General features: G+C 47.4%; 1 protein-coding gene across 2 annotated transcripts in view; it reads right to left on the bottom strand.

The window, feature by feature from the left end:
* Positions 1–15,186, bottom strand: part of SOX7 (SRY-box transcription factor 7) — a 161,577-nt gene that overhangs the window by 18,701 nt on the left and 127,690 nt on the right. For both annotated transcript variants that reach the window (XM_053248838.1, XM_053248829.1), the window contains exon 2: positions 10,067–10,727. In XM_053248838.1, coding sequence (XP_053104813.1) covers positions 10,067–10,705 — 639 coding nt within the window. In that variant the 5' untranslated portion in view covers positions 10,706–10,727. The remainder of the gene's footprint in view (positions 1–10,066; positions 10,728–15,186) is intronic.

Genomic DNA, 15,186 nt, shown 5'->3' with positions numbered 1-15,186 from the left:
GGGCAACCAAGATGATCAGGGGCCTAGAGCACCTTTTTTTATGAGACAAGGCTACAACACCTGGGGCTTTTTAGTTTAGAGAAAAGATGACTGTGGGGAGACATGACAGAGGTCTATAAAATCATGCATGGTGTGGAGAAAGTGGAGAGAGAGAAAATCTTCTCCCTCATGCATAACACTAGAACCAGGGGTTATCCCAGGAAATTGATTGCCAATAGGTTTAAGACTGACAAAAGGTACTTTTCAATGCATAATTAATCTATGGAATTCTCTGCCATGGGATGCAGTGACAACCACCAGCCTGGATGGCTTTAGGAGCGGCTCAGACAAATTAATGGGGTTCAGGTCTATCATCGGCTACTAGCTGGAGGGCTAGAGGCCACCTCCAGCCTCAGAGGCAAGATGCCTCTAAATACCAGTTGCAGGGGAGCAACAGCAGGAGAGAGGGCCTGCCTTCAGCTCTTGCCTGTGGACCTCCCAGAGGCATCTGGTGGGCCACTGTGTGAAATAGGATGCTGGACTTTTAAGGGCCTTGGGCCTGATCCAGCAGGGCTGTTCTTATGTTCTTATGCACTGGCAAAGAATGCGAAAGCTGGACCTTGAAGAAGCAAGATAGAAAAAGCATTGATGCTTTTGAACTTTGGTGCTGGAGAAGATGCTTGAAGATACCATGGACAGCCAGGAAAACAAACAAATGGATCCTAGAACAAATCAATCCGGAATTTTCACTCAAGCATTGGGTTGTCCAGCGATGGGGAGGCAGGGGACCACTCTGGGACAGCTTTTCCAGTGGTGGCAAGGAATCGATAAAGATGTGTTGCTGGTAGGTCCGCAGGCCATTACAGGGGAAGGGAACGCTGTTCCCCTTTCCAGCCCCTTCTAGCAGGCCTACCTCCCTGTCTCCCCACTAATTATACATACAAATCATTTCTTATGTGGGCATAAATCTGAAAACACATTGTCCAAGTCAAAGAACACAGAGAGAACGTCTGCAACAGTGCACCATCTGATCCCACTAATCCTCAATTTGTTTAGCCTAGTTTAGGTTATTCATTCATTCATTCATTCATTTATTTACATAATTACTTACTGGATTTGCATCCTGCATTTCCACCAAAAGGTTCTCAAGATGATTTACACTGGATTGCAAAAAATTAACAAAGCACACACGCAAACCTTAGCATCCCTAAGCCCTCTGGCTCATGGTAGAGGTCAGAGCACGCCAAGGCTGCAGATAGAAGGAAATCCTGAGGAGCAATTCCTCACTTACATATTTGGGAGGAGAGAGGAGAGACACCTTGTGGGAGTTGGGGATATCTTATTTACGCAAATAGATGATGACTGAATTTTGGGTAAATGCAGGTATAACCTTTTTAAAGGGGGAATTTAAGGTTATCCCTTTTAAAAAGGTTATATTACCCCAAAGGCAGAAGACTCTGACCCCAAGGGAAGAAGACACTTGTGCAGTGCATTATGGGAGTTCCAGGGGGTGGGGCAGGGTGGGGAGATGTGGGGCAATGCTTCCCGGCACTCCGACCCTTGGAGCTACTGGCAGAAGCCAGCAGTCATCTAAGCGGCCAACCTAAGCAGCAAGAAGAGGATCGTCTGCAGGGGAGGCTTTTCGAGCCTTCCTCCCCTTGCCCCTTCGAGCCCTTCTCACGGATTGTGAGAAAGAGCTCAGTACGTCTTGGGGATTGAAGATACGATTGATTAGGTTTGGCAGGAGGAGTTCAGTAAAATGAGGGGGAACTCCCCAATGGGATCGGCACTTTTGGAGGGTGCTTCCCTGCATCTTTGGAGGGGGCCAATTCGCCACTAGGCAACTGACATTTGGAACAGGGTGTTCCTCTCTGGCTGAGGATGTGCGGGAAGGTTTCTTCAGCTGCCCTGGCCATTGGATGGGGCCAGGCTGGTTTCCCCCTTGCTGTGAAGTTCTTTGTGGGAGTCAAAGGGGCACCCTCCCGGGGGCCCTTCACTCTCTCTGGCCAGTGGCAGAGGCTTCTCCTATGTCCCAGCAACTGGCAGTTGGATACATATTCTTGTGGGGGGGAATCACCCTGTACGTATTCAAAGGCCTGGCCTTGTGAGCAGCTCAATCTTTTGTATGTCAACAGAAGTCTCACTTGGATGTCCTATGGCTGAACCATGCTCGTGAGGACAGGATAATCTCTGGTTTATATCACACCCTGGTTACTGTGCATGTTTACTCGGGAGTCAGGCCCACTATGTCCAATGGGTCTTACTCCTTGGTAAGCGTGTTTAGGATTCCCGCCTTAGCCAATGAAATCCTCAGTCAGTTTTAGGAGACGACGCAGAAATCCCATCAATTTGTGGGCACTTCCATAACCTATAAAGCCCTAAACAGCTTGGGGCCTGGGTATTTAAGAGAACGGCTTCTTCGCTATGAACCACACCGCCTGTTAAGATCATCTGGAGAGGTTCGTCTGCAGTTTCCACTGGCTTGTCTGGTGGCTACTCAGGGACAGGCCTTCTCCATTGCTGCCCCAAGGCCTTGGAACACACTCCCTGCTGAAATAAGAGTCTCTCCATCTCTGATAACTTCTAAAAAGGCAGTCAAGATGCATTTGTTCACCCAGGCTTTTAATTAGATAGTGTTTTTATTGTGTTTTAATTGTTTTAACTTTTAAATTATAATTGTTGAAATATTTTAATCTTTTTATTGGTTGTTTTTATTCTCTTGTAAACCGCCCAGAGAACTTGTGTTTTGGGCGGTATAAAAATATGTTAAATAAGTAAGTAAGTAAGTCATAATAGTTGCTATGCCAGTAATTCCAAGCTAAATCTATAGGAAATGGCTTCATTGGAAGAGTTGATTACAGACAACAACGTTATACAGCATGTAGCTCTAAAAATATTTTGCCTTGGCAAAAAAAGAAAGAAAGAAGGAAGGAAAGAAGGCAGAGGGGGCATATTCTTCAATGCACCCATTCTCCCTTGCTGCTACTGAGCAATTCTGACAAGTCTTGAGGCTTCAAAAGAGTGGACTCACCACAAAACTCAAAAGGCATCAGAATCCTAGTTGTTGCCATATGCCGTGCACTGAGCCCCATGCCCCATGCCCCATGGCCCCCCCCCCAGCTTCCTTCCTTCCTTCCAACTGACTCAGGCACTGGGTGACGGGAGGCAGCAGGGAGGCTGCTGGCTGGCTGGCTGACACCACTGAAGCTGCTGGTCAGGTGTGGGGGAGCAGTAGGGCTCCCCACGTGTGTGGGAGAGACTGTGATTAGCTGGTGGCCCCGGCCCATGTGAAGCAGCAACCACTGCCATGGCTGAAAAAAGGGAACCCACGCTGGGTGTGCAGCAGATGGCCCTGGATTGTGGCTGGAGTGGGGGGGAGTGGACCCCCTGGCTACGGGCCTGGTTGTGAGGGGGGTAGTATGTGCCCCTCCCCCTTGAATTTGAACTTTCCGCCACTCGCTGTGATGTCTTCAATGACATTTTGCAGATAAAATCTCTCCTATTCGGGCTGAACTGGATCCCACAATTACTGCTTTCGATGGGATCACTTTCAGTTTGTGACTCCTGAGGATGTGGACAAGCTGCTTCGGATTCTACATCCTACAGCCTGTTCTCCTGACCCTTGCCCAACTTGGCTTATTTCATCTGCCAACAGTACTATTGGAGAGGGTCTGGTAAATATTATAAATGCTTCTCTGAGGGAAGGCAGGATGCCTCCTTGTCTTAAGGAGGCTATTATTAGAGCTTATTTGAAGAAACCTGAATTGGATCTCTCAGAATTAGATGATCTCCAATTGGTTGCTGACAAAGGGAGTTCAACTCTGCTGATCCAGAAGGATACCAACGACCATGGTATCCTTCGGGGTCATCTGAGGGAGGTGTGATCGGGTGGCACTGTTTTATCTTAATAATTTTTTAAATCTTAATTCTAAATTGTGTTGCTTGGAGACTGCTGTTCTGCAAAGTGAGAGCTCAAGTGTGGACTTCCATAAGGCTCCACATTGTCTCCAACACAATTTAATATCCACATGAAACCGCTGGGAGAGATCATCAGGAGTCATGGTGCAGGGTGTATCAATATGCTGATGACACCCAGATCTATTTCTCCATATCGACCTAATCAGGAAATGGCATAACTTCCCTAAATTGCTACCTGGAGGTGGTAATGGGCTGGATGAGGGATGACAAACTGAAGTTGAATCCCAATAAGACAGAGGTACTGACTGGGGGTGGGGCTCAGTACCTAAGAGATGGTTTAGATCAGCCTGTTCTGGATGGGGTTACACTCTCCCTGAAAGACCATGTATATAGTTTGGGAGTGCTCCTGGATCCAAAACTCTCTCTGGTTTCTCAGGTTGAGGCAGGGGCCAGGGCGTTTTTCAGACTATGAAATTTGCAACAGGTAAAGTGTTGCAAAGTGTAACGGAATAGTGTTAACGGTTTAAAACTGAGAGTAAAGCGTTATTCAATGCTTTGTTGTAGGCTGGTAGCCATTCATATTTTTTGTCCATTGCAATGTGTTTTCAAAGCAGCACTATCCATATTCTCCTTGAAATGTGTTTAAATTATCTGCCCCTCCTCCTACTCCATTTTGGCCAATGGAGTTGTGAGTGGAGGGTGACGGGAAAATGTTTTTTGTAACTTCTCGTCTGCCTTGTGCTAATCCGCCAGCAGGGGGAAGCCCCGTTCCAAAACAAAAGTCTATTTTGTCTTGCATCATTCTAGTCTTGCGCAAGCAATAACGGGGAAAGTTTTTTCTAAAAAAAAGAGGGGGATTGGGGAGGATATCCTTTGGAGTGACAAAACAAGGGAACTGCTTATTGTGGGGTGGAGAGCAAAAGGGAATCCTGTGGTGAGCCAGGAAGGGGGGAAGACAGGAACTGGTGCGCCTCCAGGGAAATAAATAAATAAATAAATAAATAAATAGGAAGAGGGAGGTGAGCGCTCCACTGGTGAGGGCTCTGGGATTGCATAGAAGTAAATGAATTATGATTAAGCTCAATGGGCTTCCTTTTAAGTGAGTGACTGTTCTCTCTCCCTGCCCTTTGCCTTGTAGTAAGCAAGTGCAATTGCACAGAAGTAAATGATTTAGTTCAATGGGCTTCCTCTTCAGTAAAAAGTGCATGAGAAAGGGTTGGATTCAGAAATCTGCTCAGCTGCTCTGCTCTCCACTCCCTGTCTCTGTTGACAAGCTCAAGTTATATTGGAAGCAAGTGGAGGAGGAGGGAAATGTGGGGATTGGGATCTGTGGGGAGGAAAGGAGGGGAAAGCCAAGATTTCTCCCTGCCTGTTTCTTTCCCTGCAGTGAGGGGGTGGAAGAAGCAAGCACGGGCAGTGGGTGGGGACACAAAGAACTCTCCATACTGCCACACACTGAACTCTTAAACTCCATTGCAAGTCTACCTACCAGGGAAAAATACAGCTAATTTCCTGCACCACATTTACAACATTGTCGGGAAAATACACATCATTAAAATTCGAAACAAAGCATCAGAAATATGGATGGCATCCTGTTGACAACGCAGCAACACTGATGTGGGAACACAGGCAATACAGAGGGGCACTTTACGGACACGTTGAGAGTACGTTGCAGGGTGTAATCTGGAAAACGCCTAGGAGCGCTTTTTATCAGCTTTGGCTGATATGTCATCTATGCCCATTTCTGGAGGTAAATGTCCTTAAAATAGTGGTGCATATGCTGTAAACTTCCAGACTTGACTACTGTAATGCAGTCTACGTGGGGCTGCCTTTGTACATAGTCCAGAAACTACAATTGGTACTGAATGCGGCAGCCAAACTGGTCTCTGGGACAACCCAAAGGGACCGCATTACACCAATTTTAAAAGTACTGCTCAGACTGCCAATCCAAGTGAAATACAAAGTGCTGGTTATTACCTATAAAATCCTCAACAGCTTGGGTCCAGGGTACTTCAGAGGGTGCCTTCTTTGTCATGAACCCTGCCACCTATGAAGATCATATGGAAAGGCTCAGTGATGGTTGCTACCAGCTCATTTGAGGAGAGCTGGTCTTGTGGTAGCAAGCATGAATTGTCACCATAGCTAAGCAGGGTCTGCCCTGGTTGCATATGAATGGGAGACTACATGTGTGAGCACTGCAAGATATTGCTCTTAGGGGATGGGGCCGCTCTGGGAAGAGCATCTAGATTCCAAGTTCCCTCTCTGGCAGCATTTCCCAGATAGGGCAGAGAGAGATTCCTACCTGCAGCCCTGGAGAAGCTGCTGCCAGTCTGGGTAGATGATGCTGAGCTAGATGGACCAATGGCCTGACTCAGTACTGTATATGGCAGCTTCCTATGTTCCTCCATCTCTGACTGCTTTTAGGAAGACCCTCAAGACACACCTGTTCTCTCAAGGTTTTAACTGAAATTAATTTTTAAATGTTTAATTAATTGTTTTTATCTCATGAAATAGTTTTAGCTGTTCTTATTCTGTGAAATCGCTCTAATTGTTTTCACTCTGTTTCTGTATTTGTTGTGTTTTGCTGTGCCCACTGCCTAGAGATACACATCTCAGGGGGTATAAAACATGGCAAATAAATACATACATACATACATGAGGCAGGGTGAGGCAGTGGCTTGGAGTGGCAGAGTAGTGGGGCACCAGCCGAATGGCCAGATGCCCTCTGCCCTCACCATTGCAGCCGCGTGTTGAGGCTGATCTGATACTTGCAAACTGCCAAGAGCATCTTTCTTCACACTGCTTGCAAAGCTTGTGAGAAGCACAAGGAGAGAAGAGGCTGCTGCGGGCAACCTGCCGTCCTCCCCGCTGCCCAGGCACGATCAAAGCTTTTAGGGGTTGATTTTGAAAGGGAGGCTGGCTCCCCACATGAGCCCGGGGCAAGGGGCAGCCTTCTGTGCTTTGCCTCAGGTGCCGCCATCCCTTGGGCTGCCTCGCTTGGGTGACGTTTCTTAAGAGCATAAGAAATACTCTGAGAAACCCATGCAGGCCGATTGGGCCCAGCCTCTCCCTGCCCACAGGATGAGGAAAGGGGATGTGCCGACGGTGTTCCAGTTGGGACATCTTCTGTGGACATCAGGATGCCTTCCTGGCAGTGGCCTTTACCGCGTGGGGGTGGGCTGACACGCCCCTTGCACTGGCCTCCGAAGCACACTGTTGCGGGGGGCATGGCAACCCCCGGGGCATAGACGTGCAGCCCCTCGCTGCCTTTCCCCAGCTGGCTGGACAGAGTTTTGTTCACTGGCTGGGAGCTTCTTTCCTCTCACTGCTCAGAGTGAGAGGGAGAGAAAGGAAGCATCCAGCTAGCGAATCAAACACTGGCTGGCTGGGAAAGGATGAGGGGCCACATGTTTGTGTCTCCTAGCTGGCAAGGGCTTTGATCCAGCTGCAGTGGCCCGTGTTGGCCACCATGGCCCCTGGCCCCACTCCCGCATCTGACGTCAGATGTGGGGCCCGGCTAGCCATGCCCCCACATCTGACATCAGACACAGGGGCGTGGTCTCCCTCCCAAATGGGGCCATGCGGCCCCATTTGGAAGGCAGATCAGCCCGAGCTGCATTGGGCAGCAGGGGCCGGAGTGACTCTCCCTGCCTTTAGAGTTGCTCAAGCCCGTGATACCAACGTAGTGTGGGCCGATTTCACTCCTAGATGGGTGCACGCGAACCCCTTTGGGAGTGAAATAACTCCTCCTATGTCTGATGTCAGATGCGGGGTGTGTGTCAGGGCCATGAGGCGTGGCCCCCATTCAGCGGTGGCCCGGGTTCTTTGAACCCGTTCACCCATGGTGGCTTCGCCCCTGCTTTGTTCGTTGGCTGTATGGGAGGGAAGGGGCACCGCGGCAGCCCTAGGACGCCGGTGGTCCAGGGACACTCTTTCAGTGCTGGTTGTGCCACTGAGCCCTATTCAGGCAAAACCTCCTTAGGTACAGCCAGCACAAGCAGAGGGGAATAAACTTCACACGCTAGGTCCATGAATCTGACATCCTCACGTTCACTGGCTATTTATTTATTTATTTATTTATTTATTTATTTATAATACATTTATATACCGCCCCAAACCAAAGTCTCAGGGCGGTTCACAATCATGCCCCTGGTGGCAGTGCATTTTATTTATTTATGTGTTATATTTGTGCACCACCCCTAAATGTATATCTCCGGGTGGTTGACATGCAAATAAAACAAAAATTAAAACATTCGAGCCATTTAAACCCACAATTCTAGTTTAAAAACTTGGGTGAATAAATGCATCATTAGAGACCTTTGAACAGCTGTCCGAGACAGGGAGGCTCTTATTTCAGCAGGGAGCACGTTCCAGAGTCTTGGGGCAGCAACAGAGAAGGTTCACCCCCCATGTAGCCACCAGATGAACTGGATCCAACCAGACATTTGATGTTTCTCTACAAGCGCTGAATGTGCCTTGAGTCCCTCCCTGTATTTTGGAACCCTGCTGGCCAACCCACAGAGAAACTCCTCGTGCGCTCAGCACTGCCCTTTATAAACCAACGCCACATGCACAGCCCTTGGAGAGTATGGCCAGCAGGATGCCCTTGCCTCGCTCCTCAGAGTTCATTAGACAATTTGACCATGGACAGCAGATCCCAGATGCATAATAACCTTTCACACAGGGATGGTAGAATCAGCCTTTTCCCCTTTCAAGCTTCATGCCACCTGTGCTGCAGTTCACAGGTATATAATCATTTTGAGGCCATCTCTTACAAAGCAGTTTTCAAACAACAAAAAAGCACCATTCATGGAGGACTCTTTCTCCACCCAACAAGCACGGCCCCAGGGGAGAATCGCACAGCATGCTCCTTCTTGTGAAGGATAACTTGAGGAACAACTATTCTCCATGGCTGCTATAGGGCAGGAGTTCCCAACCTTGGGTCCCCAGATGGGTGCAGTTGCTTCATGAGTGTTACCCCCATCCTGCAAGAGCTTCACTGGTTACCAGTCCACTTGTGGGCTAGATTCAAGGTGTGGGTCTTGACCTTTAAAGGCTGGGGGCCAGGGGACCCGTCGGACTGAATTTGCTCACATAAACTTGCCAGGGCCCTCCATTCGACATCTCAGGCCTTGTCAATGGCCCCGCCATGAACAGAGATCTGGCTGGAGGGGACTAGAGACAGGGCCTTTTGGGTTGTGGCCCCTTGGACTTTGGAACTCCCAGAAGAGCTTCGCCATGCTCCCTCCCTGAGTGTTTTAAAGAAACAATGAAAGATGCATCTTTTTAGAGAGGTACTTTTTAATGTTTTATCTAGTGGTTATATGTGGTAGGCTTTTTAGTGTTAAGCTTTTATTGAGAAATTTTTATTTCAAAAATTTTAAAATTTTTCATTTTAATTGTGGTTTTGCCCTGGCCTTTAATTTTTTTAAAAAAATAAGTTTATAATTGTTCTATATCAGGGTTTCTTAACCTTGGGCCCCCAGATGTTGTTGGACTACAACTCCCAGAATCCCCAGCCACAAAGGCCATGTCTGGGAACTCTGGGAGTTGTAGTCCAACAACATCTGGGGGCCCAAGGTTAAGAAACCCTGTTCTATTTTGTATCCATTTTATTAATGTTGTAAGCCACCCCAAGCAGTAGTGTACTGGAGGGATGGGGTATACACATTCTAAATAAATAAATATAGTAATAAAATAAAGATATCGGATTACAGCTGCCATCATCCCCAGCCACTATGGCCATTGCGGTGGGAGTTGTAGCCCAACAACATCTAGGGCCCAAGGTTGTAAGCCCCTGCTTTATAGAACCTCCTTATGCACAGGCAGTCTGCTGCAAAATTCTAGTTTCTGGAGGAGCAACAGCAAGAAAGGGCAAGTGTTCAAGTCCCTGGAGGCTTCCTGGAGGTATCTGGTTGGCCATTGGGGGAAACAAGTAAATAGATCAGGGGTGAGCAAACATGGCCCTGCAGCTGTTGTTGAACTAAATAAATTGTGGCTGGGGAAGTTAGGAGTTGTAGTTCAACAACAGCTGGAGGGCCCACCCCTGCACCAGATCAACTGGACTTCTGATGTTCCTATGTCCACAAGCCCCCTCCCCACATTCTCCAGGCTATGGGCCTCCTCAGGCTGCTCGTATGTGAAGTGCTGTGAAAGCATGAAGACTCACCCTCTTCCCATCTACTGTGCAGAGTTTCTTCACCGTGAACTGCATGATCTCCGAGATCTCGTCCAAAAGAGTTTTGAAGCTCCGGGCATTTCTTCGGTTGAGGATAATTGGCCGCCGAATGGTAAGGTCTCCATTCTTAACTAGAGTGATCTTCTTGGGTATCCTTGGACTCTGTTGGGCCAATGCTGTTGAGTTGTCTTCATGCTTGACTTCTTGGGCTGCTCTTCTCAAATCACTGGCTGGAAGGTTGTTCCTTGTGGGGCCTGCCCTCCGGCCAGCAGCACCGATGCTGATGGGTGTGACATGCTTCTTGTCAGAGCACAGGTAGCAGCCTCCATCCTCCAGCTGGTCCAGCGTGCTGATGCAGTGTACCCCCCGTGGTGTCGTGATGGTCCGCACTCCAAACGGGAGGGGGACCCTGTGGGAGAGGTCATCCATGAGAGCGTTGAAGCTCTTAAAGCTACGTTGGTTGATGGCCATCTTGACGCCTCCAAACTGAGGGTCCCCACTTTTGTAGAAGGTTATCTTCTTGGCCGGTGGCACCTGGGTGACAGCATTCGCCCGGGCCACGGGGGGAAGGGGTTGCTCATAGTTGTAGGGGCTGGCAGCGGAGAGGTAGTCAGCAGGTGGTTGGGTCATTCCGATGAGCAGTTGGAGGGAACTGCAATGCAAGAAGAGAAGTAGTGTGAGGCATGGAGTGGCTACAAATCGATTTACAGCAGGGGTTCTCAACCTCGGGTCTCTGGATGTTGTTGGACTACAACTCCCATTGTCTCTTTGGCTTTTGTGGCTAAGGGTGATGGGAGCAGGGGCGGGGTGGGGTGGAGTGGACTGGGAACACACAGGAATGGAGCAATGTTGCTTGGCTTCTCTGGCTGTCAGGGTGGGCATGGCCATGGGGGCTAAAATGGAGAACTCCTGCACTTCTTAATTTGCAGCTATACCACTGGATGGGAGTTGCAGTCCAACAACAATTGGAGATCCAAGGTTGAGAACCCCTGCATTACTTGTTTCAATCAGATCAGGAATCTGGCAAACAAGTATCATAGGCTAGCATTCAGCTGCCCACCCCACTATTTCATATCCCGTTTCATTGTTATGTAATGATATAATAATAATAATAATAATAATAATAATAATAATAATAATAATAATACATCGGATATAACTGTAGTCGAGAAGAAAGAAAAACAAGTTAAAATAATCGACATAGCAATACCAGGGGATAGCAGAATAGAAGAAAAAGAAATAGAAAAAATAACAAAATACAAAGATCTACAAACTGAAATTGAAAGGCTATGGCAGAAAAAGACCAAAATAATCCCAGTGGTAATTGGAGCCCTGGGTGCTGTTCCAAAAGACCTTGAAGAGCACCTCAACACCACAGCGACCACAGAAATCACCATCAGCCAATTACAAAAAGCAGCTCTACTGGGAACAGCCTATATTCTGCGACGATATCTATAACAACAGCAACAACATTGACAATAAAATTCAGCCATCCCAGGTCCTTGGGAAGGACTCGATGTTTGGATAAAACAAACCAGCCAATAACACCTGTCTGATTGTGTAAATAAATAAATAATAAAACTTGAAGAGCACCTCAACACCATAGGGGCCACAGAAATCACCATCAGCCAGTTACAAAAAGCAACTTGACTGGGAACAGCCTATATTCTGCGACGATATCTATAATAACAACAAGAACAATATTGATAATAAAATTCAGCCATCCCAGGCCCTTGGGAAGGACTCGATGTCTGGATAAAACAAACCAGCCAATAACACCTGTCTGATTGTGTAAACAAGAAAAAATAATAATAATAAAATAATAATAATAATTACATTGTTGTTCCATCTTTCCCCCAGGCTCAGAGCTTCATACATGGTTGCTCTCATTTTATCCTCATAACAACCCTGTGAAGTAGGCTTGGCTGAGAAATTGCATGACTGGCCACCCAGGATCACCCAGGGAGCTTCATCTCTGGCATCTCCAAGTGATTTTTATTTTATTTTATTTTATTTTATTTTATTACCACAACTACTTCTACAAACTATTATTATTAAGGATATTACACTATAGTGTTATTATTAAGGATGACTATTACATTAATCAACTTAATGATAATTATTGCAAAGCACCAGCGGCTAACAAAGCATTGGTACCTTGTGAGATGTGTCAGTGCTGTGAATGCAATAAACTCACACAGCACCAGTACTTGCTGGAGAGGGGAAGGTACATTTCAACAACCTCCCCTACCGCTGGAAGCCTCCTGTGCCACCTGAAAATGTGTCCCTGAGGATTGTGCAGCCCTCAGGGACATATTTTTGGGTGAAACAAAGGACTCCCCCTGTGAGTGCTGGTGCTGTGTTAGTCAGGAACTTGTCCAAAGCAACAATGCATCACGTGACAGCACTGTTGGTTGGTGGTTATCGTCATCGTCTCGCGCTCCCTACTGAGATACGATCCTCCCCATCTCTGACAATTTTTAGAAAGCATTTGAAAACCCACCTCTTCACCCAAGCTTTTTCTGTTCTTTAAAAATTTTAAGGTTTTAATTCGTGGTTGATTTTTAAATTGTTTAATTGTTTTAAATTTTTGTATATATTTTAACTTGTTTTATACTATTGTTAACCACCCAGAGATGAAAGTTTGGGGCAGTGTGCAAATGTAATAAATAATAATAATAAATAATAATAATCATTGCCGTCATCATCAGCATCATCATCAGCATCATCTAAAAAATTATATTTTGCCTATCATTAGAATTCCAAGGCAGTTTACACAATGATAAACTAAAAACACAATAAATATACACAAGAGGCAAACAAATTGCAATCTAGAACCCCCAAATACAAAGAAGCTAAAGTGGCATGAAAATAATCTCCTAAGGAGCAATAATAACAACCATCTGCTGGAACAAGTACATTTTTAACATGCACCAAATGTCAGCAGGGAATGGGCAAGCCAGGTCTGTTGAGGGAAGGATTTCCACAGGGAAAGGACACCTGCAGAGAAGACTCTGTCCTGCATGGCCCTCAGATAATAGCAGCACGTGCTGGAGACCTTCCCTAGAGCTCCAAGGTAGAACTAGGAATTCTAGAGAGACACTACCTTGCCTGCCAGTGCAGACAGTACTATGCTAGGCGAACCAATGGCTTGTCTCAGGATAAATCAGCTTCCTGTGTTCACCTCTGAAGGAGCCAAGCACCTGGAGAAGAAGCCCTGATGGAGATAGTAACATATGAGCAGGATCGCATAGGTGAAAGCACTCCATCAGACACCTGAGCTTTGAATTCTGTAAGGCTTTAAAGGTAAACTTTTGACTTTAAAGGTAAACCTTTGGAGCCAAGAGGAAGATGAATTCCCAGTCCCCAGGTCCCGGTCACCAGTCTAAGCAGCTGCATTTTGAATGAACTGAAGCTTCTGAACAGTCTTCAGAAGCAGCCTCAAATGCAATGCATTGCTGAAGTCTAATCTGGAGGTTACTGGAACTATGGCTGGGCTTTCTGTGTCCAGGAGATGGCATTGTTGGTGGACCAGTTGTAGCTGGTAGAAGGCCCTCCAAGCTATGGAGGCCACTTGAGACTCTAGGGACAAAGCTGGATCTGGGAGCACCCCTAGGCTATGGGCCTGATCCTTGAGGAGGAATGCAATGCGAACCAGCACAGGTTGAACAACAATGCTCCAGGCAGATGAACCTGGCTGTGTGCCACTGGCCTCATTCTCACGTAACATGAAACTGGAGGTGAAGGGCCCTCTGGTTTCAAAAACCGTGCATCCAAATGTGGGCAGCCGCAGTTCTACCATAAAATAAGTCTACAATTTCTGAGGAGTGAAATTGTAGACTTATTTTATGGTAAGAGATTCATACCTTCGATCCATAGTGAGGTCCACCACCTGGACCTCGGGTCCCATGGTGCCAGTGTTATGTCCGAACGCTGGCACTGCAGTCTGGTTGCTTTGCAACCAGAGCTGAGGGAGGAAGTTCCAGCTGCTATTTGCTGCCAGGGCTGTCCTTCAGTAAAGAAGGAAGCCAGGCAGCCAGTTTCCCCTCTGTGCAGTCAGGGGGCATGGAAATGTGGTTCTTCTTTACGTCTGAAGGCGGCCACTGTGTTAGAGAAAGAATGAGGAATAAGGAACTGGGAATTAGGAACTAGCTCCAGTCCTGTCACCAAACGGCTCCATCACTCAGCTTCAGTTTATTGGCCCTTGTCCAATATGAGGGATAATAATATTGACCTCCCTTAGAAGGCTGATAAACAGATTGTCATATGTGTGTTGTGGGGGAAGAAGGGGAGAGAGGGAGGAAGAGAAAGGGGGAGGGAGGGAGGGAGAAAGGGAGGGAGGAAGAGAGAGAAGGAGTGAGTGAGATGGAGGGAGGGAGGGAGAGAGGGGGAGAGAGGGAAGGAAAGAGAGGGGAGGGAGAGAGGGGGGGAAGGGAAAGAGAGGGAGGGAAAGCGAGGGAGGGAGGGTGAAAAATGGAGGGATAGAGGGAGGGGGAGAGAGGGAGTGAAGGAGGGAGAGGGGGAGATATGGAGAGAGAGGGAGGGAGTGGAGAGGGAGAGGGAGGGGATATGGAGGGAGGGAGAGAGGAAAGGAGATGGCGGAAGGAAGGGAGGGAGGGAGGGAGATGGAGAGAGGGGGAGGGAGGGAAGAAAGAGATTGTCTGTTAGCTTACAGACATATAACTTACAAACATGTCATCCACACAACCAAAAACTGGGAGCACACCGACCGGGGTAGGACACCTGTCCAAGCAGTTTTCAGTTGTGTGAATGACCTCATCATATGTTTATATAGCTTATAGAAGAGGCAGGGTGAGTCCTGGGTCTTTGAAGTCTCCCAGTCACCCTCTGCTGCAGCAGCATCTCTGACAGACGGCCACCCAGCCTTTGCCTGAACACACTGAAGGAGCCATTACAGTTTGGGAACTCTTCCTAATGTCTAGCCTACATTTACTTCCTTGTAATGCCAACCCACTTTTTTCTCCTTCTGCCCTCAGGAGCAGCAGAGAGCAAGCCTGCTCCTTTTTCTGTGTGGCAGCCCTCCAGATATTTGAAGACTGCTAGCAACATATCCCCTTTTAGTCTTTTCTCTTCCAAGCTCAGAGGGGCAC

Source organism: Hemicordylus capensis, chromosome 1, assembly GCF_027244095.1.
Source record: "Hemicordylus capensis ecotype Gifberg chromosome 1, rHemCap1.1.pri, whole genome shotgun sequence".
Classification (NCBI taxonomy): Eukaryota; Metazoa; Chordata; class Lepidosauria; order Squamata; family Cordylidae; genus Hemicordylus; species Hemicordylus capensis.
This window is presented reverse-complemented; position numbering and strand designations above follow the sequence as displayed.